Source organism: Sceloporus occidentalis, unplaced genomic scaffold (genome assembly GCF_023333645.1).
Source record: "Sceloporus occidentalis isolate IW3139 unplaced genomic scaffold, rSceOcc1.0.p SCAF_39, whole genome shotgun sequence".
NCBI classification, from domain to species: domain Eukaryota; kingdom Metazoa; phylum Chordata; class Lepidosauria; order Squamata; family Phrynosomatidae; genus Sceloporus; species Sceloporus occidentalis.
In genome coordinates, this window is record NW_028317019.1 from 4,951,417 (window position 1) to 4,976,734 (window position 25,318).

Here is a 25,318-nt window from a genome sequence, read left to right on the forward strand (position 1 = left end):
GCTCCAGAGTCCCTCCTGCCTTGTTCCATATTAACTGCAGGAGGAGCCTGTGAGGGTGGGGCAGGGGGCGGGGTCTTCCAGCTCCTCTGCCCTCATTGGCCAGACTGAAGAAGGGGAGGAGCTTCTGCCTCTCTATTTAGCTCTGCGCCCGGAAGAGTGAGCGAGGAGCAGAGAGTGAGAAAGGGACACAGAGAGAGAGACGAGGAAGGCAAGAGAGAGAGAGAGGAAGGAAAGAGAGATAGAAACAAGGAAGGAGAGAGAGAGAGAGAGAGGAGTGGAGTGGAGTGGAGTGGAGAGGAGAGGAGAGGAGAGGAGAGGGACAAGGCCTGGAAGCCTTGGAAGAAGGAAGGAACTTCTGCCTCTCTGTTTAGCTCTGCGCAAGGAAGAGTGAGCGATGAGCAGAGAGTGAGAAGGGGTCAGAGAGAGACAAGGAGGAAGGAGAGAGACTAAGACAAGGAGGGAAGGAAGGAGGGGAGAGGAACAAGGCCTGGAAGAGGTAGGCTTCTCTGCTGTGCTGAGGCCTCCAACTGCCAAGCGCTGAGGTGGAGGTGGCCATTTTGTGTCTTGGTGGCCATTTTGTGTTCAAGCGGCCATTTTGTGCTGCTTGTGACTGTTAGGAATAATGTTCCGGAACCTTCTCTGAAGTCTCAGTTGAACAGAGGCCTCTCTTTCTCTCCTGAGGCTCCAGAGTCAGAAGGAGGCCAGGCTCCTTGGGCCAAAAGGAAGGAAGTGTGTCCCTTTGTGTCTCTTTTCTGAGAGGGTTTTCTTATTACACAGCTCTGCTCCTTCTGGGGAACATGGGTTTTAAAAGGGATCAGAAATGGGGAGGAGAGTTTTAATATAAGCCTTATTCTTATTCTTCACAAACATTGGGCTTTGGCTTCTAAGAGGAGGCTAGTCCCCCAAAGAAGGCCAAAAGTGGCTCCTTTGGGAGGATCCAGTTTTCTTATTAATAGATTTTCAGGGAAGGAGACAGACCAGAATAACTCAGATTACCAAGAATGAAACAATACATGGGCGCTTCTGCCCTTTTACAACCATCTCAGGCTGTATCTGCACTGAAGAAATAATCCAGTTTGAAACTGCTTTAACTCTCCTGGCTCCATTTTGTGGAATCCTGGGATTTGTAGTTTGTTGTGACACTAGAGCTCTCTGGCAGAGAATGTAAAATCCTAGGATTCCATAGCACTGAGGGTTAAACCGGTGTCAAAGTGCCTTATTTCTATAGTGCAGATGCAGCCTTCTGGAGAAAAGGGCTGATGATGAGGAAAAGCACTGGGGAACTCTGGAGGTTTCAGCAGATGATTTATTTATTTATGATGCACTCATTTCACATCTAGCTATGGGGACATAACCAGGGCCCTCTCCAATTCCCCATCCTCTAATCCTCCAACACTCTAAGAAGGCATGGAGTATCTGTTGTGTAGGGGAGCTGCAGTGAATCTATGCTAGGTCTGGGTTTCTTCCCAAGCCAATCCTAACCCTGGTCCCTTTTCTCAGGAACTTCATCTCAACCTCTTTGGACACAGCTTTGGGCCTCTCTTGCTGAAAGTGACCAAGAACAGGGCCACCAGGACCCCTTGACCACCTGATGGCCAACACAGAGGCCAAGCGGAGGGAGTTGGGCTCCAACAGAAAGAGGCTGCCGAAGTACAACAGCTCTTTGGTGAGTCACTATCCTATTAGCTTCATCTGTGTCACTTCTGGGCAAATTTATGAAAGGAAGCAATTAATATACTGTCCTAGTTTGGCAGAGACAGTCGTGGTTAATCCTCTGTCACCCCACTTACTCAGGGGCTTTTAAAAATGTCCCAGTTGGTCTATCCTCCTCCCACTTTCCCCTTTCTCAGCTCACTTCAGTTCCTGAGTGCGATTGAGTTTACAGCCTATCAGCTCAAAAGTGGGGAGAGGAGAGGAAAGAAGGAGGCAGGATATGGCCCTTCCCAGGAGGCTGATGCAAAAGCAAACTGCTGTGCTTTTCCTAGCTTGTGTGATCTTCCTCATAAACAACTTTGGCCATCTTCACTGCCTTCTGGGTTGCTTGTCCACATGTGTCTTGTTTTTCCCATCAATGAAATGTTAGGGGCTATGGGAGAATGTCTCTGGATATAAATTGGGGGTGGGCCCAGTGACCCTTAAGCTCAGAGTGCTCCCCAGAACTGCTTTATAAAAATGACATTTGCCTCCAAAATGTGGCAAGAAATGTCTAAATGCACTATAATTCTTTGGTGGCTAAATGTACTGTATGTGTTGGGATAGTCAGTATCCTAATTCAGCATCAATATCCCAGCCATGGCCTAAATTATATTGTGTATTATATTGTATATTATATTGAAAAGATTTGAGACAAACTGGATCTCAAAGGCACTAGCTTTTTTCTGGCTGACAGAATTTAAAGTTTATTTCCTGGACTGAATTCTAAAGGGATCAAATAATATTTGGATGCACCATGTGCTTTCCTCCCCTTTTGCTTAGTCACTCTCTGGATGAGGGCTATTTTCTGTTGCAGGTGACCTTTGCGGATGTGGCAGTATATTTCACTGAGGACGAATGGAAACTTTTGACGAAGAAGCAGAGACTTATGTACAGTTCTGTAATGATGGAAAATTACGAGAATGTGGCCTCTGTGGGTAAGGAAGCTGAATTCACTAGCATTATAAAATCATAGAGTTGGAATAGACCACAAGGGCCATCCAGTTCAACCCTCTTCTGCCATGCAGGAATACACATTCCAAGCCCCATCTAGCCTTGGTTTAAAGACCTCCAAAGAGGAGAACTCCACCAAACTCTAAGGAAGTATATTCCACTGTCGAAGAGCTCTTACTGTCCCAAAGTTCCTCCTAATGTTTAGGTGGAACTTCTTTCTTTGTCGTTTGCATCCATTGTGGTGTCTCTTTTTCTCTGTAGCAGCAAAAAGCAAGCTTGCTCCATCCTCAATACAACCCTTTCCAATATTTAAACATGGATATCATATCCGCTGTTAATTTTCTTTTCTCCAGGGTAAACATACCCAGCTCTCTAAGCCGCTCCTCACAGGGCTTGATGGTTTCCAGATCCTTCACCATTTTGGTTGCCCTCTGGCATGTTCCAACCTGTCAACATCCTTTTTGAATTTCGGAGGCCACAACTAGACACAGGATTATTCCAAGTAAGGCCTGACCAAAGCTGAATAGTGTGGCACTATTACTTCCCTTGATCTAGAAACTATACTCGTATTGATGCAGCCTAGAATCACATTCGGCTTTTTAGCTGCCGCATCACACTGTTGGTCCAAGTTCAACTTGTGGTCTACTAGATCTCTTTCAAGCATAGTTTAATTGTGATAGCAACATCCTGTAGAATATTTGAATTTGTAGTTTAGTGAGGCACTATTGCTCTCCACTTTATAAGGATTTTAAATACTGCATTGTAAACTGCCAATTGTCAGAAGCAGGTTCTGTGGTTCATCCAGAATGGTATTGGGGTCTAGGGGGGATTGTTAGTAGTTTAAATGCTAGTAGTTTTAAGTAGTTGCTAAGGATATTGGGGCCTAGAATGGCTTCGGGGAAGGGAAGCAGTTGTGGAGACTGTTAACTGCCTGGTCTGTGAACTCGGGGTGGCAGACATGCCCCAGAGGGGAGAGGCGCATGTGAACGGTGGAAGAAGAAGGCAAGAGGTACCTTGGCAGCCGGGCTGTTTAGGGGCTGAAGGGGAGGAAAAAGGAGGACTGTGAAGGTAGTTAATGACGGAGGGAAAAGGTTTAGACACTTCAGAGACATCTTAGATTTATTAATGGACCCTTCTGCCTGAGTTTCTCAATAAACCTTTTGGTGGAAGCAAAGGACTTTTTAATTCTGAAACTAAGTTCTGCCCCCAGATATCTCACCAATGCTAGGATTTTGTAGGAAGACAGCATGGAGATAACTAGTAATGTATTTCTCATTGAAATGGTAGCACATCTCTGAGTATGTTTCCTTTTTTGGCCCTCTTCCAGCCTTTTGAGGTTCTGCTTCCCTTCCCCAAAGGGATGCAATGGGATACTGAGGCACAAAACTTTATTCCTATTTTAAGGCAATACAATGTGCAGTTGACCCTGAGATCCCCAGGGGGGCAATGTGACATCCCCAATCCCCAACAGTAGCCCATCCCTGTCTTAGATATGTCTTAATACTGCTCCCTGGTGCTTAATCCTCACCAAAACAGAAGTCCATGTCCCAGCCCCCTTGCTTTGCCTTTCCCAATTAGTAATTTGTATATGGATTATCCTGCCTTTCTCAACAAATGAACCTCAAAGTGTCCCTTTTATGTTGTCCAGTTTTGGGCACCACAATTCAAAAAGGATGTGGAGAAACTGGAGCATGTCCAAAGGAGGGCGACTAAAATGGTGCAGGATTTGGAAACTATGAGGAACGACTTGGGTAACTAGGGATGTTTAGCCTGGAGAAGAGAAGGTTAAGGGGTGATATGATAGCCCTGTTTAAATATTTGAAGGAATGTCAAGCTTGTTTTCTGCTGCTCCAGAGACTAGAACACAGAACAATGGATGCAAACTGCAGTAAAAGAGATTCCACTTAAACATTAGAAGGAACTTCCTGACAGTAAGGTCTGTTCAACAATGGAACAAATTCCCTCTGAGATTTTGGTGGAGTCTCCTTTCTTAGAGATCTTCAAACAGAGGCTGGATGGTGATCTGTCAGGGATGCTTTGATTCCTACGTGGCAGAATGGGGTTGGACTGGACGGTCCTTGTAGTGTCTTCCATCTCTATGATTCTAGGCCTCTGGGAGCCAGGAGGGGAAGGCAGGAGCAAAGCCAGGATTTCCTAGCTCTGTGCGGAGAGAAAGGGAGCTCTGGGAAGGGCCAGGAGAGGGGCCTTGGGGATTGGGGGCAGCCACCAACCTCACAGATTATACTGATAATAATAATAAGTTTTATTTGTATTTACCCGCCTCTCTCAATGGAGCGAGGCGGTATTACAACCGTAAAATAGCCACAAAACAACAATAGCATCCAATTTACACACAGTAAAACAACAAAACGCTTAAAACTCAATTTGGGACAAATAAAACAATCATTTAAAATGCACCTTTGTGATCAGAAGTGGAATTTTTCCTTAAGTTCTTTACAAGAGGTCAGCTGGGTAAGCCTGCCGGAAGGGATCTGTCTTAAGTCCTTTCTTGAAAGCATCCAAGGTGGTGTTAAGACGGATCTCCTCCGGCAAGTTGTTCCATAACTTGGAATTGCTTTAGCATGTTTCCTGGGTGGGGAAAGAATTGTCTGAAACTGAATTAAATGAAATGGGTGCTTGGTGGAAATACTTCAGCCAAAAAGGATTATCACACCGGCTCTGAGGTCCTTCTTGGCTCTGAATTCTGACCCATTCAAAGCCAATGTATAGCACATTCTGAAGGCGACACTCTCAGAGTTCAATAATAACATAGCAGAGTACATTAGCAAATCTCCAGATATAGGCATTGGCAATGCATTAACCACTTTCCACACATAAAAATAACTCACAGACCCAGTTGATTTCCTCCATGTCCTTGGAGGTTATTTAGCTTGAGTTGCAATAGAAAACAAATATGTACCAGCTCTCCTCTCCAACTTCCATCAACTTCACAATCTCTTGTACACACAACTCCAACCCACATCAATCCACATGTGAGCTGTGTACTGTATTGGTTGTGAGTCATCTCCTGGTGCCACACAGCATGAAGCTTCCTCTGCAGTTAGCTTGCATCATGCCATGTGCTCTGACTCAACACTCTATGGGAGTCTCACAGGAAATGATGCCACTTTTCAATCAAAGTATTTTTACATATATATATATTGGAATATTTTTCAAATGCCTGACTATCTGCTTCTACTGATTTTCTCATGACAGTTCCCCTTCAATTTCTTCTTTGGTAGCTCTGAGTAAGAATACAGTCATTATATGGATTTGGGGCATCCAGAACAGGGTCATGCTCAGGTGACTCACACCAACATTATTAATTTAATATCAAATAAGGAGGGATGAATGTGGGGCTAAATCTTGGGGTAACCTTTTCCTCTCTTAACACTGAGATTCAATCTTGTCTGCCATTGTCCTCCTTTACAGAAGAATTTGTCAGTCACAAGAGAGTCCACACAGGAGAGAAGCCATACAAATGCCAGCATTGTGGGAAAAGATTTTCTTGGAAGTCAGACCAAGTGAAACATCAGAGATTCCACACAGGAGAGAAGCCATACAAATGCCAGCATTGTGGGAAATGTTTTTCTCGGAAGTCAGACCGAGTGAAACATCAGAGAGTCCACACAGGAGAAAAGCCATACAAATGCCAGCATTGTGAGAAAAGATTTTCTTGGAAGTCAGACCGAGTGAAACATCAGAGAGTCCACACAGGAGAGAAGCCATACAAATGCCAGCATTGCGGGAAATGTTTTGCCTACAAGTCAGTCCTTGTCATGCATCGAAGAGTCCACACAGGAGAGAAGCCATACAAATGCCAGCATTGTGGGAAATGTTTTTCTCAGAAGTCACACCTATTGGCACATCAGAGAGTCCACACAGGAGAGAAGCCATACAAATGCCAGAGTTGTTGGAAATGTTTTTCTTCTAAGTCATACCTATTGGCACATCAGAGAGTCCACACAGGAGAGAACCCAAACAAATGCCAGGATTGTGGGAAATGTTTTTCTTCCAAGTCATACCTATTGGCACATCAGAGAGTCCACACAGGAGAGAACCCAAACAAATGCCAGCATTGTGGGAAATGTTTTTCTCGAAAGTCAGTCCTAGTGATACATCAGAGAGTCCACACAGGAGAGAAGCCATACAAATGCCAGGATTGTGGGAAATGTTTTTCTTCAAAATCATACCTATTGGCACATCAGAGAGTCCACACAGGAGAGAAGCCATACAAATGCCAGGATTGTGGGAAATGTTTTTCTTCCAAGTCATACCTATTGGCGCATCAGAGAGTCCACACAGGAGAGAACCCAAACAAATGCCAGTATTGTGGGAAATGTTTTTCTTCAAAGTCAAACCTAGTGACACATCTGAGAGTCCACACAGGAGAGAAGCCATACAAATGCCAGCATTGTGGGAGATGTTTTTCTAATAAGTCAAACCTAGTGACACATCTGAGAGTCCACACAGGAGAGAAGCCACACAAATTCCAGAAATGAACTAACATTATATTTATCAAGAAGCAAAACAAAGAATATATTTTAAATCTTGCTGTGATAAGAAAAAGCCCTTGTGATTTCGTGTGTTAGGTTTGTGTGTCCATATGCCTGTTTATGTCTTTCAATTATATTTTGTTATTTTGAGGTTTTAATTGCCTTTATTATAGATTATTGCTTTCGTTTATAAATTTGAGTGGGGATCATGGTGGTGGAATAGGTTAGCTAGACAGAGGAGTGGGATTGGCTGCAGCTGGTTAGAATAGTTATGGGAATGATAGCATTTGGAATTTGTTCGATGTTGGCTGAAGAAAGTTGGGGACACGCATTAACAGAAAGGGCTAGTTTGTGGGAATGCAAAGGGGGCCTTGTTATCTGTGGGACATAGACTGTGGGAATTGGAGGTGGGGGCCAGGTTTGGACGAGTGTGATGTTTTAGGTTTTGGGGTTTTAATGTTTGGTTTGGGGAGGGCAGCTCTGACTTAAACACTGAATGCCGTAGCCCTTCCCTTCTTCCAAAGGCCGACAATGGAATAAACAGCAGCAGCAGCAAAGGCTTTACAATCCCTGCGCATGCTGAGAAGGGGTCTTTGGGGCATCTGAAAGGAATGAAAGTGCCAAGGGAAGAGAAGCATAAAGGGACTGCTGAAGTCGGGGGGGGGGGATTTGGGGCCTGTTTCAGGCACCTTCCCCCCGGAACCCATTACTAGAGCCTTCCATAACTAACTATGATGCTTTAAATGACTATTTCACAGATAATGTGTCTCAGATAAGAGCCAAATTGGACGTCAGCATTATTGCGGAGGCTATAAGTGAGGTGTCCATGAGTAAGATCATACTGTATCAGTTTGAATCTGAGTACTGAGCAAGTGGACAAGCTCCTTGTAAGTGTGAAGAGGAGAACTTGCCCTCCCAACCCTTGCCCTTTTTATATCACCTGAAATATATCATAGATACATCTCTTAGTTAGGGCTATTTTCCATCATGCTTAAAAGAAGCAGTGTTACGGCCGTTTATGGAAAAGCCCTCCCTAGATCCCTTGGACATGAACAATTACAGACCGGTCTCCTGTCTTCAATTTCTAACCAACATAATTTTGAGGATAGTTGCTCTTCATGTCCAAGCGGTCTTGGATGAGACAGATTATCTGGACCCATTTCAAACTGGCTTCAGGATGGGATACGGAGTCGAAACTGTTATGGTTGCCTTAGTAAATGATCTTTGCTTCAAGGAGGGATGTAACTTACCAAACTTTAAACTGTATTATTATGCAGCTTGTCTCAAATGACTAGAAGAATGATTCAAATTAGAAAACAAGACTTTATTGAATATAGAAAAAGCTAACCTGAATTACATGCATATATGTGGTATACAAAATCAAAAGATAATACTTTTAACCATCATGTTATAAGAAGAGCATTGCTTAAAGTATGGTATAAAATGAGACATCAATTTTGGGTGTCATTGCAAGAGGCCTATTACAATAGAACAAAGGACAAAGATACTCCATGGCTAAGATATGGAGATTTAATAAATAAAACACCAGAAGGAAAATACAATACGAAATCTATGGAAGAACTTAATGAAAAAGGAAACATGAAGGATTGGTTTTTATACAACCAATTAAACAATCGTTTTAAGGCAGACAATAAAGCTCCTGGGTTAACGATGGATAACAATGAAATAGATAAAATTATGATGGACAAAAAAGGTAAACACATATCAAATATTATAAGTTATTAAAAGAAAGAGATCTAGAAGATGAAATTATTAAAGACAGCATGGTAAGATGGGCACATAATATAAATATAACTATAGAGGAATGGGAAAAATCATGGAAAGGAACAAATAAATTCACTCTGTGCCAAAACTATAAAGGAAATGATATCAAAATGTTATACAGGTGGTATCTAACATCCCAAAAAACCCACTAGATATACAAAACTGGTAATACTAAGTGCTGGAAATGTGGGGAACCCGAGGGAAGCTTCTTTCATATTGGTGGACATGCATTAAAGCTCAAGGATTCTGGCAAAGGATTCATGGAACCATCCAAAACATTCTGGATATAAATATTCCCTTTGAACCAAATTTATTTTTACTAAACATGACACACAACATAAAGTCAGTAAAATACAATATAATTGTTTTATATATGGTCTCATGTGCAAAGATCTTACTTGCTCAAGTTTGGAAATCTGCAATTAATCCTTCTATAGAAGATTGGTTTATTAAGAGCCCTCCCCCCGACCACCATCTTGAGGGGGAGAGACGAGGCCTGGCCTGGCAAGACTAAGAGCCCTCCTCCCGACCACCATCTTGAGGGGGAGAGATGAGGCCTGGCCTGGCAAGACTAAGAGCCCTCCTCCCGACCACCATCTTGAGGGGGAGAGACGAGGCCTGGCCAGACTAAGAGCCCTCCTCCCGACCACCATCTTGAGGGGGAGAGAGGCCTTGCAATTTTTTGTATTGTATTGCAATTTTTACTGTACACCGCTATGATCATTGCGGAATAGCGGTCTATAAATAAAACTTATTATTATTATTGTTATTATTATTATTATTATTATTATTATTATTATTATTAAGATACATGAAGCTAGAAATATGGATATAGTATCTGCCTTACTAAGAGGGAAACCAAAAGAATATTTAGAAATGGAACAGAGTTGTCTTAAAACATTTGAAGAAACGGGTGATACCATTCTGTTAAATTAATAGTTACTATTTGGTCGATATTTGGTAATTTAAATACTATCATGGGAATATCTCAATGTAATAAACATTTTTGAAAGTAAAAAAAGGAAGACCCACATCGTTGTTGTGGGGAGCGCCACACATGGAGTTGTATAGCCACATTCTGTGCTACTCCTGGCTTTGCTGCAGGTGAGCGATTGACAGTTCGAGGGTGGCGACATGCTCCAATGCTGCAATGGTCAAAGGAAGTGTTGAGACTTTGCTTATTGTTTCTTGCTCCCTTCACCCTTAAATGTAGGGGCCATTCAGAGTACATTTTACCCTGCTTCCCAAACCGGTTTAAAAGTTGGAAGTTCACACTCACACCAATTTTAACACAACTCCATCAGGGGCTTGCACAAGAGATCCAGGGCAAATCCCCCTTAGCGCGGCTTTTCTGAAAGCAGACTATTGACCCTTTCTTTTTGGAAACAACCGGCTCTTCCCTGCTGCCGGCAAATATGAACTCAGCCCCGGTCATGATCAGATCAAGTTCAGGGGGTAGATTGCCCCGATTGAGGTAAAGGGTAGTAGGAACTTGTTTCCGGGGAGATTCGATATGGGGGCACCTGGATCTGCCCAGTTCTGTCCAGGGCAAATGAGGGAGTGGGAATGGGGCCTTTGTGAAGGTGGGGGGACTGGCCTTCCTGGTGCTGGCCCTCCAGGTGAGCGATGCATTGGGCAAGGAGTCCCTCTCCTCATCGCCTGCAGCCTCTGGTTCTGCTGGAGGCAGGGCCTCTTCTCGAGCATCACCTGGAACAATGGACCAGAACAATGGACAACAACAGATGGATGTGTCCATATATGTATATATGCGGAGGTATGTCTATCTAAATGCACTCAGACTTATACCTTAACCTGAACACCTACTGGCTGCAGAAATGAGCTCCAGTGCCTGAAGGCAACTCATAACCGTTTCAAGTCTCTAAACATAAATCTTGCATAGAACATGTCTTTGCATACATAACCATAGATATCTGTCTGAACATGTGCATCTTCACACACACGTAGTTATATACATATGTGTATGTATATATAATTTTACCTGTGTGTGTAAAAATATATGTGTGTGTGTGTGTATCATATATGTATATATATTATTATTTGTCTATATAGCTATCTCTAGCGTTATGGCAACCATCCTAGGAGAAGGAAAACTCTAATCCCAAACCCAGGCAGATGGTGCTCATCTAAACCTGTAAGGTCAACCATCTAAATGAAGGAAACTCTAATCAAACCTACGACCCGAGGATCTCGCTGCCACCGTCCATGCTTGTCAAGGCATGAGCAGTCGAACCTCTGGTTTAAAGGGTGAGGCCAGTTCTGTGCACGCTGTGCTGCACCAGAAAAATCCATTGCACAGGCTTGAAGGATACATTCAACGTCATCAACGCGCTTGTAGAAAGCATGGATGAGTCCTTCCTGAATCTTCATTTGTGAAGTAAAGCCAAGAAGAGAAGATATACCTATATACATATATATTTTCATAAGCCAACCTTCAGGGTGATGGGGTGTACCCCCATTGTCTTCCTCCTCCGGGCGAGGTGGACTCCGCATGGCTGCCCTGTGACGCCTCCCCTGGCGTTCAGTGTGGAGGAAAGAGGAACAGGAGACACAAGTGCAGAAATGAGCTCAGGTGCCTCAAGACAACCAATCATAGCACCCCAGTACAGGAAATGTCAACAACCAAGACTCACCTGCAGCGGCATTGAGGTCCAGTATAGGACCCCCAGCCAGCATCCAGAGATGCCACATCTCATCAAAAACTGGAGGTTTGTGGCATGGTGCGCAGCTGTTGCCATGCTCACGCATGGCAAGATAGAAGGCCGTCCTCCTCACCTTCACCTTGGAGGCCACCTGCATCTGTGACCTCTCAAACCCCTTCTCCTCATCTTTCTGGCAATCTTTGAGTAGATTATGAGGTCCAGGTCCACATTCCTCTCCAGACAGTGATAGAGGTACTGGACCTCCACATCTGTCCAGCGATTCCACCCTCTGGTCATTGTCTCTGGGCAGAGTAAAGCAAAGCACACTACCCATACTCCCAGCCTAAGGCCCCAAAACTCACCTCAGGAGTTTGGGCCTGTGAGGGCAACCTTTCTATTGTGGCCGGTGCTTGGGACTTTTGTTACTCCACCACTGCCACCAAAATATGTGTGAGGCACACCAAATATTTTAAGCTATAGGTAGCGTTGGTGTTTTTAACCTCAACACGAGCCAAGTGAGGTTTAAAATAAAAACAATGGCTTATTGTAATACAGGATGGAATAAATATAACTTGTTTCAAAGCTTGTTCAATATGAATAAATAATTAGTGCTACCAAATTCCCTTCTAGGGCCCAAGCCCCATAGGCTATTGTCACAGTTAAGATACACAACCCATCCCTCTCTTTCCTAGAGTCTGTTTGCAACCCAAGTCCTTCCCTTTGGACTCAAGGGAAACCCCGTTTCCAGTCCCTCAGGAGGACTGCTAACAACCCAAGCCCTCACACTGCCTTGGCTAGAGCCTTCCCCTCAGAGTCCAAAGTCCCAACTGGACTCTTCTCCAACTGACAGCCACCGGTTGGTTTTCCCCTCTTCTCAGCCAGCACCTGATTGGCTGAGCTCTAGCTGCCTTTTCATTGGTCAGCTTGAGGCTCTATTCGCCACAGGGCCTTCCCACGCAAACCTTTTGCTGGACAGCACATGGCGCTGTAGGAGGCTTTTGCGCATGCGCCAAAAACTCCAGGCTTGCTGGAAAAAAAGCCACTATTGATGGGTTTTAACGAGAAATATAGATATAGATATATGGATTATATATGATGATAATATATACACACACACACACACACACACACACATACACACAGTGGACCCTTGTTGTAGGCCGGGGTTTGGTTCCAAGATCCCCATTGTATAACAAAATACGGGGATGCTCAAGTCCCATTGACTATAATGAGAGAGCAAAATGGAGTCCATAATAAAAAGTGGAAAATCAAGGTTTGATATTTTGTATTTATACTGTTGTGGAACTTTTTCTGGCCGTGGATGCTATAAAAAATCCATGTTTAAGAAGGGCAGACTGTATAAGTATAATATATAGAAGAATATATAAGTACATATAATATTATCGAAGTCAGTCCTAGTTAGGCATCAGAGAGTCACACGGGAGAGAAGCCATACAAATGCCAGCATTGTGAGAAAGGTTTTCTATGAAGTCAAGCTCCATCACCTCCCTTGATCTTTTTAGGAAGGAATGAAAGACCTTTCTCTTCCGACAAGCTTTGGCCCATGTGCCCTGATTACATGCTGTTCTCCCCTGATATGCAATGGTGCTAACTCGCTAGTGTGTCTTCTTTGGTTTTATCGCTTGTTGTAGATTTTATAGTGTTTTAAAGTATTGGGTTATTTTTATGATGTTTTTATACGGTACGTTTTTATATTGCATATTGTGCTACACTTTTTTCCTTTGCTGTACACCGCTTTGATCTATTTTTGGAAAAGTGGGTTATAAATAAAAATTATTCTTATTCTTATTCTTATTAGTGAGACATCAGAGAGTCCAGACAGGAGAGAAGCCACACAAATCCCAGTAGTGAACTAGCATTATTTTTGTCAGTAAGGAATGCAAAGATTATATTTCCAATCCAGTGTTGCTAAGAAAAGGCCCTTGTGATTTTGCTTTTACAGTTTGTCTGTCCATATGTCTGTTTATGTTTTAAAGTTATGTTTTGTTAAGATTAGGTTTTAATTACTAATAGTAAAGATAATGTCTTTGGGTTGTAAATTTGGCTGGGGTTTGTGGGTCATGGTATAGGTTAGGTAGAGGGGGGTTGGGATTTGTTGCATCTGGCTAGAATAAACACACACATTTATATATACTCTTCTACTTGCGTACAATTTAAACATAAGCAAATGCATGGAGAAATATGGAGGTACATATGAATGCACATGGATGCACCTGCGCATGTATACACCCCCCATGTTCTGGTCAACATCAGCATGTATATATAATCATAACTGTGTATACATTTACTTCCGGTCATAACAGCATAACTGCCCTGTGATTACTGTACTTGGAAATTTATACTTTGTGATGTTTTTATGATATGTATTTTACACATGATTGGCTCCAGAGGAGACTCTGAGGGCTGCCATTGGCTGGAATCCCCTCCCTCCCTCCATCCCTGGCCCTGATTGGCCGGAACCCAAGCCCCCATCCTTGGCCCTAATTGGCTGGAATCCCAGTCCCTCCCAACATCCTTGGCTCTGATTGGCTGGAGTCCCTGTCCCTCCCAACATCCTTGGCCCTAATTGGCTGGAGTCCCTGTCGCTCCCATCATCCCTGGCCCTGATTGGATGGAATCCAATTTTGTGTTCTGGAGGCCATTTTGTGCTGCTTGTGACTGTGGGGATTAATGTTCCAGAACCTTCTCTGAGGCCTCAGTTGAACAAAGGCTTCTCTTTCTCTCCTGAGGCTCCAGAGTCAGAAGGAGGCCAGGCTCCAAGGGCCAAAAGGAAGGAAGTGTGTCTCTTTGTGGGTCTCTTTGTGTCTCTTTTCTGAGAGGGTTTTTATTACACAGCTCTGATCCTTCTGGGGAACATGGGTTTCAAAAGGGATCAGAAATGGGGAGGATAGTTTTCATACAAGCCTTATTACTATTCTTCACAAACATCGGTCTTTGGCTTCTAAGAGGAGGATTGACCCCCCCAAAAAGGCCAAAAGTGGCTCCTTTGGGAGGTTTTAAAAGTCTCCCCAGTTTCCTTATTAAGAGATTTTCAGGCAAGAAGGAAGGAGACAGACCAGACCATTTCATATGACCAAATAAACATAGAAACAAACAAGAACAACAAAAATAAGGTTTGGAGACTAAAAGAAATTACATATTTTTTTAAAGGAAAACCATTATTAGGAGCGTAAAAACAAGAATTGGGTGCTTCTGCCCTTTTACAACCAACTCAGGCTGTATCTGCACTGCAGAAATAATCCAGTTCTAAAGGTAAAAGCCCAGGATTCCATAGCGCTGAGTGTTTAAAGCAGTGTCAAAGTGTCTTATTTCTGCAGTGTGGATGCAGCCTTCTTGGGAAAGGGGCTGATGATGGAGAAAAGCACTGGAGAACTCTGGAGGTTTCAGCAGATGTTTTATTCATTTATTTATGATGCACTCATTTCACATCTAGCTACAGGGACATAACCAGGGCCCTCTCCAGTTCCCCATCCCCTCATCCTTCACCACTCTAATAAGGCATGGAGTATCTGTTGTGTAGGGGAGCTGCAGTGAATCTATGCTAGGTCCAGGGGGCTTTGAAGCACAGGGAGGAAGGGGATGCCCACCTCTGCATCAGCCCAAAGGAGGCATATGTCACTTGCGTATCTCACAAGCAGGATGCTGTTCTCTTTAGTCAACATTATTTCCTGTTCTAGATCAGAGTCTGATTTGCCAATAAAGTATTGGTTTTTTATCCGTTAGGAAGAGCTTTCTTAATTGTCTGTAAAAGAACCATGAAAGATCATTAGGATCTTCTTGTGTCTTTACTCTATAACCAGTTCTATCTATTTGGATTAATTCTTTATAGGAGATCCAATTTGCATCCTTTTTTGAATCTCTGGTCTCTTTTCGCAGGGACTTCATCTCGGCCCCCTTGGACACAGCTTTGGGACACTTTTTTCTGGAAGTGACCCAAGAGCAAGACCACCAGGACCCCTTCCTGCCTAATGGCCGACACAGAGGCCAAGCGGAGGGAGTTGGGCCCCAAGAGAAAGAAGATGCAGAGGTACAAGAACTCTTTGGTGAGTTGAGGTTCTTGACTATTAGTTTCATCTGTGTCACTGCTGGGCCAACTCTTGAAAGCAGGAAGAGAACATACTCTTCCAATTTAGCAGAGACAGTCCTGGTTAATCCTCTGTCACCCCACTTCTTCAGGGGCTTTTAAAAATGTCCCGGTTGCTCTCTTATCCTCCCACTTTCCCCCTTCTCAGTTCACTTCAGTTCCTGAGTGCCATTCAGTTTGCACCCCATCAACTCAAAAGTGGGGAGAGGAGAGGAAGGAAGGAAGCAGGGTATTGCCCTTCCCAGGAAGCTGAAGCAACAGCAAACTGCTGTGCCCTTCCTAGCTTGTGTGATCTTCCTCATAAATAACTTTGGCCATCTCCACCGCCTTCTGGATTACTTGTCCACATGTGTCTTGCTTTTCCAATCTGTGAAAAGTTGGGGGATGTGGGAGAACATCTCTGGATCTAAATATGGGGTGGGCCCAGTGGACCTCAAGTCCAGATTGCTTCCCAGAAATGTTTTTTAATAATGACATTTGGTTCTAAAATTTGGCAAGAAATGGCTAAATGCACCATAATTCTTTTGTGTACTGTAACTGTTGGGATAGTCAGTATCCTAATCCATCCTCAGTATCCCAGCCATGGCCTAAATTATATTGTATATTATATTGAAAGGATTCAAGACAAACTGGATCGCAAAGGCAGTAGCTTTTTTCTTGAGGATAGCATTTAAAGTTTATTTCCTGGACTGAATTCTGAGGTGATGAAATAAATATTTGGATGCACCATGGATGAGGGCTATTTTCTGTTGCAGGTGACCTTTGCGGATGTGGCTGTATATTTCACCGACGACGAATGGCAACTGTTGACAAAGAAGCAGAGGCTTATGTATAATTATATAATGATGGAGAATTATGAGAACGTGGCCTCTGTGGGTAAGGAACCGGAATCCACTAGCATTATAGAATCATAGAGTTGGAATAGCCCACAAGGGTCATCCAGTTCAACCCACTTCTGCCATGCAGGAATATATATTCCAAGCACCATCCACCTCTGTTTAAAGACCTCCAAAGAAGAGGACTCCACCAAACTCTAAGGGAGTATATTCCACTGTGGAAGAGATCTTACTGTCCCAAGTTTCCTCCTAATGTTTAGGTGGAACCTCTTTCTATGTGGCTTGCATCCACTGTGGTGTCTCCTTTTTCTGTAGTAGCAGATAGCAAGGTTGCTCCATCCTCAATATGATGACCGTTTCCGATATTTAAACATGGATATCATATCCACTCTTAACTTTCTTTTCTCCAGGGTAAACATACCCAGCTCTCTAAGGTGCTTCTCATACGGCTTGATGGTTTCCAGATCCTTCACCATTTTGGTTGCCCTCCTCTGGGCATGTTCCAACTGAATTGTGGAGCCCAGAACCAGACACAGGATTATTCCAAGTGAGGCCTGACCAAAGCAGAATAGAGTGGCACTATTACTTCCCTTGATCTAGAAACTATACTCGTATTGATGCAGCCTAGAATCACATTGGCCTTTAGGAGTCCTAGATCCCTTTCAAGCGCAGTTTAATTGTGAAAAGAACATCCTGTAGAATATTTGAATTTGTAGTTTAGTGAGGCGCTATTGGAGAGACACCAAAGGAGAGGGGCCTTGGGGATTGTGAGGCAGCCACAAACCTGACAAATTTTAAGAAGTGGTTTGAGAGAACTTCTGAGAATCGACTCAAATCCTTGTTTATAGACATATTTAGGGGTTCCATTAAGCAATTATGAGTAATATCTATGAAGGGAGGAAAGGGGGACACAAACCTGCTTTTCCTCTAATGTTTCTTTTCCAACTTGAGCTTAGCTCCATGGTTGATTCCAGAGGCCCTTTGTTACCCAAAATGCTGGAGTCTGGGAAGGACACCCGCAAGAGCTATGTTTTTAGGGGAATGTGGTACTTAGCTGAAAGCAGACATATAGTTTGGTTGGAGCAAAAGTAACCTTGGGATTCAGCTCAACTATACCAGGCCCAGAAGCACACAGAACTCCAAAGGCATTTGAAATAGGTTTTTATGTTTTATTTAGGGGAAAAGCAATATACACACATGTACAGATATAGGTGTTCCCACACACACAAGAACTAGTAACAAAGGTGGGTGAAACGTGTGAGGCTTTGCTAATGGTAAAACTTTACCTAGATGGATCTTGATTGCAATAGCTGAGGGTCCAGAAAGGGGAGAGAAGTCAGTAACATCCATGGCAAGTGGGGCTGGTGAGTGTAGTGAGGTGTTTAGCAATGTAAACCGACAGACTGTCTGTCTTTAATTGGACTGATGTCAAAGAACAGCCAGTCAGGGCAGATATTTATTCTGTGATTGTTTCTTGGGGTCAGAAACCAAGTGTTCAGAAAGGTTTATATCATTTTAGAAAGATTCCTGGGGGAGACAATGGTTTGAAACCAAATTGAATATAATGGGTGCTTGGTGGAAATATCTCAGACAAAAAGGATTAGCACATTGGCTCTTGGGTCCTTCTTGGCTCTGAATTCCTATTGTGTTCAAAAGCCAGTATACAGTGCAATCCGAGGGTGACACTCCCACATGCAGCTCAACAATAACATAGCAAAATATGGAAACAAATATCCAGACACAGATATTGGCAATGCACTGACCACTTTTCACTTAAAAATAAATCAGAAACACAATTCATTTCAATTAAATCCTTGGAGGTTCTCTATCTCGAGTTGCAAAATAATACAAATATTTGCAAGCTCTACTCTGACTTTCATCAACTTCACCATCTCTTGCTCACACAACTCCAATCCAATCCACACCAATCTGCATGTGAGCTGTATACTGGTTGTGAGTTATCTCCTGGAGCCAAACAGCATGAAGGGACCTCTGCAGTTAGCTTCCATCATGCCTTGGGCTCTGACTCAGCACTCTATGGCAGTCTCACAGGACATGAATCCACCTGTCAATCAAAGTATTTTTTCACATGGTTAATGGAATATTATTTCAACAGTCCTTTGACTATCTGCTTCCACTGATTCCCTCATCAAAGTTCCCTCAATCTCTTCTTTGGTAGCTCCTATGAGTAAAGATACAATCATTATATGGATTTGGGGGCATCCAGAACAGGGTCATGCTCAGGTCACTCACACCAACTTTATTAATCTAATCTGAAATAGGGAGGGGTGAATGTGGGGCTAAATCTTGGGGTAACATCTTCTATTAACACTGAGATTGTCTTGTCTGTCATTTTCCTTGTTTACAGAATCACTTGTCAGTCATGAGAGAATCCACACAAGAAAGAAGGCACATAAATGTCAGCATTGTGGGAAAAATTTTGCTTACAAGTCAGTCCTAGTGGCACATCAGAGAATCCACACAGGAGACAAGCCATACAAATGCCACCATTGTGGGAAATGTTTTGCCTACAAGTCAGTCCTTGTCATGCATCGAAAAGTTCACACCGGGGAGAAACCATACAAATGCCAACGTTGTGGGAAATGTTTTTCTCAGAAGGCACACCTAGTGACACATAAGAGAGGCCACACAGGAGAGAAGCCATACAAATGCCAGCCTTGTGGGAAATGTTTTTCTTTGAAGGCAGTCTTAGTGAGACATCAGAGAATCCACACAGGAGAGAAGCCATACAAATGCCAACATTGTGGGAAATGTTTTTCTCAGAAGTCAAGCCTAGAGAGACATCAGAGAATCCACACGGGAGAGAAGCCATACAAATGCCAGCATTGCGGGAAATGTTTTTCTTCAAAGTCAGACCTAGTGAGACATCAGAGAATCCACACAGGAGAGAAGCCACACAAATCCCAGTAGTGAATTAACATTATTTTTTGTCAATAATGAATACAAAAAATATATTTTCCATCCAGTGGTGCCAAGAAAAGGCCCTTGTGATTTTGTTTGTAAGCTTTGTCTGTCGATATGTCTGTTTGTGTTTTAAAGTTGTATTTTGTTAATTTTAGGTTTTAATTGCTAATAGTATAGATAATTACTTTGGGTTGTAAATTTAGCTGGGGATTGTGGGTTGTGGTATAGGTTAGGTAGTTCGGGGGCTGGGATTTGTTATAGATGTGTAGAATAGTTATGGGAATGATAGCTTTTGCAATGTGGGGGATGTTGGCTGAAGAAAGTTTGGGGGCAGGTATTGACAGAAAGGGATAGTTTCTGGGAATGGCAAAGGGGGGCTTGTTAATTGTGGGGCAGAGACTGGGAATTGGAGGTGGGGATAGGTTTGGAAGAGGGGGGAGTTATAGGTGTTGGGGTTTTAATGTACTGTTTGCTTGGCGTGGGCAGTTCTGGCTTAAACACTGGATTTCTATGTGTTCTCAATAAAGTTCTTTGCTTTTTCAACACATTGGACTCTTTGATGCACAGAAGTTCTGAATTTGCCCGAAACTGACCTTTTCTTCTCTCCTCAGTCCTCAGCTCCATTCCCAGCCATAAGAACAGAAGGGGCAAACACACACACACACACACACACACACAAGCATACAGGATACACAGAGAGATCTTTATTTCCAAAGCAGAGCCTTCCTTTCCTGCCTTTCCCTCCTGAGTCCAGCTCTGAACCTTGGGCTCCATTGCAGTCTCCTCGAAGGAAGGAAGGAAGGAAGGGAGGAAGGGGAGGCCGCTGAACCCGCAGAGCATAACTTCCTTTCCCGCAAAGGCCCCCAGCGGAATAAGCAGCAGCATCTAGGCCCTGGCAATCCCTGCGCATGCTGAGGAGGGGCATCAAGGGGGATGTTGAGGTCACCCAGGACCAAAAGCCTAGGCGAATCCAGCAGCAGCACAAAGACCAGTTGTGTTAGCTCCGCTGGGGAATCTGTTAAAGAACGGGGCAGACAGTAAACCCACAGAATCCCCAGAGTTTTCCTAGTCTTTAAGCTGAGGCAAATACATTTGATGTGGTCTATCGTATGGATAGGTATCCTGGCCAAAGCAAGATTGTCTTTATGGACCAAAGCGACGTCCCCTTACCTGCTCACTGATGGAGAATCCGGCTGGTAAGGCCTGAGTCCAGGTGGCAGAGCTATCATCACCCAGCCAGGTCTCTGTTAAACAAGCCAGGTCAGCCTTTTCGTCCAGTAGGACATCATGGACTATGTGTGTTTTATTTTTGACTGACCTGGAATTACACAAGAAAAGGGAAAGGTTCTGTGGTTGGTTTGGTATGCTCTCCAGCCCTTTTGGGATAGCTGGGTGAATGGAAGGGGAGAGAGATATCTGTCAGGCTCCTAATTGCAGCCCCTTTTGCAACACAAAAGGCAGTATTTGAAAAAGGAAGAAGAAGATACATGTAATAGAAGTGACTTTTTTGTCAGGAATGAAAGAAAGTATAGATATATCACTTTTATAACCATATCAATTAACCTGACCCCATTAACCAATAAAGCTAATAACTGGATAGCCCTTTCCTGCTCAATGTCCTCCCAGCCAGGATTCTGGCAGCGTTTCTAAAAACAATTAAGCTCTCATGTGCCTTTTCTCAACCACTGCACCTGTGGCTTTCGACCACAGAACTCAGCCACACAACAGTTTTAATTAACATTATGGCTTAACTATATATATATATATATATATATATATATATATATATATATAATGAAACCCCATCAATCCCAATCTAATATGATACTATATGAAAATATAATAAGCATAAACACATAACAACACAATATAACGATACCAATAACTATGTTCCCCCTCCTTTTACAGAGACCAGTCTTTTAAACTCCAGCCTCTGTTAGAAGGGTGATTCCCACACATTCCAATCCTAGCAAACAAGGACATTCTTTAGCCATGGTCTCCCTGCCTCTTTCTAGTATCTTCTATTAAAGCACATATTAAAACATATATTTTAACCCACCATAAATCCCATCTATCTTAACTCTAATCTAAACCTAAACCTATAACCTTTATGGCATAAATCCCAAATGAATAAATGCATGAATAAAGATATTCGTGACATATTGTGATTTCAGGCTGGTGCTCCTTCCCTGAATGAGACTTGCCCATTGCAACCTGAGGCTGATGCTTCTTGCCTGAAACACTGAGACTGGCCCATTGTGACCTCAGGCTGATGCTCCTTGGATGAAGGATTGAGACGGTACTGTTGTGACTTCAGGGTGGTGCTCTTTACCTGAAGGATTCAGACTGCCCATTGCATGTCAGAAACAGTGGTCCCATACAGACAGGCCAAAATAAAGCTGCTTCGGGTCACTTTGGAGGTAGGATGTTTAAATGATGCATGCATCCTAAGAGTCTGGAAGCCACGCCAAAGCCGCACTCAGGACTGGAGTGCGGCTTTGGTGCAGCTTCCAGACTCTTAGGATGCATGCATCATTTAAACAGCATACCTCCAAAGTGACCCAAAGCAGCTTTATTTTGGCAGTCTATATGGGGCCAGTGTATAAGGGTTCTGCCATAAAGAGTAAAATATTAGGGTTTGGTTATTAAAGTAGGAGCTAGAGTTGTAGTTCATAGCAGGTAGTGTAGAGTGATGGGTTATAGAGAGCATGTAGGGGGAAATGTTAGAAAGACAGATCGAGTGGCTTTTAGATGAAGGAGGGCATTTGGAAAGAGGGATGGGGTTGCAGCTGTAGATGGTTATCAAGGAGGAGTGAAGTTGGCTTGGAAAGACCGCTCTTCAAGGTGAGGCTGTCTGGGAGAAGGGAAGGGAAGTATAGACAACCTTGGTATCTAGGCAACCTCCGCTTGTGTTGCTTTAGCTTGGGAATTGGGGGCTGCCTTAGGGAGGGTTTGAGCAAGTTTATTTGGACTTCAGACTTTGCAAAAAGGTGTTAATGGATGTTTCTGCCTGGATTCATCAATAAAGCTGGTCTTGTTTCAAATGGGTTTTATTTTTTGAGCATAGGACTGGCTCTAGATCTCACCGTTTGCAGTCTCACAGTTTTTATCCAATGGAGACCCAGGAACAAGAAGAGTCCTTGGAGAACCCGGTGGTTCTGGAGATCCCGGTGGTGGAGGAGCAGGTGCCTTCTTCAGAGGAACTAGGAACCAAGCCCAAGGCTGGGAAACCTCCTGAAGCTCACACCATCCAGGCCACCACTGGAGGATTTGGGTTTCTGGCCCCAGACTGGGGAAAGGAAGGCCGTCGGGAGGCAGAGTGACAGCCTGGGACCTGGCAGTGGGGGAGTCCCTTGATAGCTGCCCCAGGAGAAAAGAACCCCAGGTAGACGTTTATCGAATGGAGGAAGACATAAAGGAATTAAAGGACCTTATGAAGTGGATGGTGCCCAAGTTAAAGATGTAAGACAAAAGATGTAAGACAAAGCTAAAGAACCAAGGAATGGTGTTTTAAAACAAGCTAAAGAACTAAACAAGATGGTTCCGCACAGAGCATTGATGTGAAGGAGGGATTTGGCAACTGAGACGAGGAAAGGCTGAGGAATTTGGAAGCTGAAGCGGGGAGATGTTCAGGTGTGTCAAACTATGACCAGGAAGGTGCTTTTTTTCCTGAGTTGCAATAAAGAGGAACTGACAGGACAATTGACTAATTTGAACAGAACGACCTGCCTTTGAACAGCGTGGACTGTTTGAACAGCTGTCTCATCCCGAAAAGAAGAAGTTGAGTAATGGGCTGCAATATTGCCAGACTTCAGCAGCCAAAAGCCAGAGAGAAGAAAAGTATAAGGATCCTTGGCTTTCACCCTAATTTTGTTGGCAACAACCGTGAGGCAACAATGTCATCCCCAGCCTTTGAGGACAACTGATCAATGTCCGGCGGAAGGAAAGTGTGTGTGCGTATTGTATGAATGTGCGAGTGAATGAAAGAGCTCTTGATAATCAATGCTTGTATTATGTTTGTGATTTAATAAATGTTAGATGTATAGTGTTTAAACCCAAATTTGGTGTCTCACTATCTGTGTTAGCCCTGCTCTGAATAAGTCCACAGAAAGAGAAATTTTCATTACACGCTCTCAGGTTAAACAGGTTGCCCTTACAAACTTGGGCATAACAAAGATGTGGAGGAGGAAGATGTCAGAGGCGAAGTGAGGGCAGCTGATGCTCCTTGCCTGAAGCATTGAGACTGTCCCATTGTGACTTCAGTCTCATGCTCCTTGCCTGAAGCATTGAGACTGTTCCATTGTGACTTCAGTCTGATGCTCCTTGCCTGAAGCTTTGAGACGGTCCCATTGTGACTTCAGTCTGATGCTCTTTGCCTGAAGCATTGAGACTGTCCCATTGTGACTTCAGTCTGATGCTCCTTGCCTGAAGCATTCAGACTGTTCCATTGTGACTTCAGTCTGATGCTCCTTGCCTGAAGCTTTGAGACGGTCCCATTGTGACTTCAGTCTGATGCTGATTCCCTGAAGCATTGAGACAGTCCCATTGTGACTTCAGTCTGATGCTCCTTGCCTGAAGCATTGAGACTGTTCCATTGTGACTTCAGTCTGATGCTCCTTGCCTGAAGCTATGAGACGGTCCCATTGTGACTTCAGTCTGATGCTGATTCCCTGAAGCATTGAGACAGTCCCATTGTGACTTCAGTCTGATGCTCCTTGCCGGGCGCAATACAAAGTGTTGGTTATTACCTTTAAAGCCCTACATGATTTGGGCCTCAGTTACTTGAGAGAAGGCCTCCCCATACACAATCCGCCCCACACTCTTAGAACATCTGGGAAGAATCTATTAGATTACCCAAAGGTCAGGCTAAGAACAACTTCTCACAGACCGAACACAGCCATGGCCCCCAAGTTATGAAACAACTTGCTGGAGGAGATCCGTCTTAACACCACCTTGGATGTTTTCAATAAAGCACTTAAGACAGATCTCTTGTAAAGAACGTAAGGAAAATCCCACATTTGATTGCAATTGTGCATTTAAACGATGTTTTTATTTGTCCTGAATTAGGTTTTAGGCGACTTGTTATTTTACTGTGTGTAAATTGGATGCTATTGTTGTTTTATGGCTATTTTATGGTTGTAATACCACCTTGATCCATTGGGAGAGGGGGAAAATACAGATATAACATTATTATTATTATTATTATTATTATTATTATTATTATTAAAATCTGTCAGGTTGGTGACTGCCTATCAATCCCCAAGGCCCCTCTCCTGGCCCTTCCCAGAGCTCCCTTTCTCTCCGCACAGAGCTAGGCAATCCTGGTTTTGCTCCTGCCTCCCCCTCCTGGCTCCCAGAGGCTTATAATCACAGAATCATAGAGTTAGAAGAGACCTCAAGGTCCATCCAGTCCAACCCCATTCTGCCATGCAGGAATCGAAGCATCACCAACAGATGGCCATCCAGCCTCTGTTTAAAGACCTCTAAGGAAGGAGACTCCACCAAAATGTCTGAGGGAGTTTGTTCCACTGTCGAACAGCCCTTACTGTCAGAAAATTCTTCCTAATGTTGAGGTGGAATCTCTTTTCCTGTAGCTTGCATCCATTGCTCCGGGTCCTAGTCTCTGGAGCAGCAGAAAACAAGCTTGCTCCCTCCTCAATATGACATTCCTTCAAATATTTAAACAGGGCTATCATATCACCTCTTAACCTTCTCTTCTCCAGGCTAAACATCCCCAGCTCCCTCAGTCGTTCCTCATAGGGCAAGGTTTCCAGACCCTTCATCATTTTAGTCGCTGTCCTTTGGACCTGCTCCAGTTTCTCAACATCCTTTTTAAATTGTGGTGCCCAGAACTGGACACAATAT

The 25,318-nt window shown here is 43.6% G+C and overlaps 1 protein-coding gene across 1 annotated transcript; it reads left to right on the top strand.

Annotated features, from left to right (window-relative positions):
• The first annotated feature begins 394 nt into the window (after nt 1–394).
• Nucleotides 395–10,296, top strand: LOC149290455 (uncharacterized). The gene is made up of 4 exons (XM_089489300.1): nt 395–405; nt 1,605–1,666; nt 6,079–6,894; nt 10,289–10,296. The coding sequence occupies exons 1-4, from the start codon at nt 395–397 to the stop codon at nt 10,294–10,296; spliced, it is 897 nt and encodes a 298-aa protein (XP_089345426.1).
• The last annotated feature ends 15,022 nt before the right edge of the window (nt 10,297–25,318 follow it).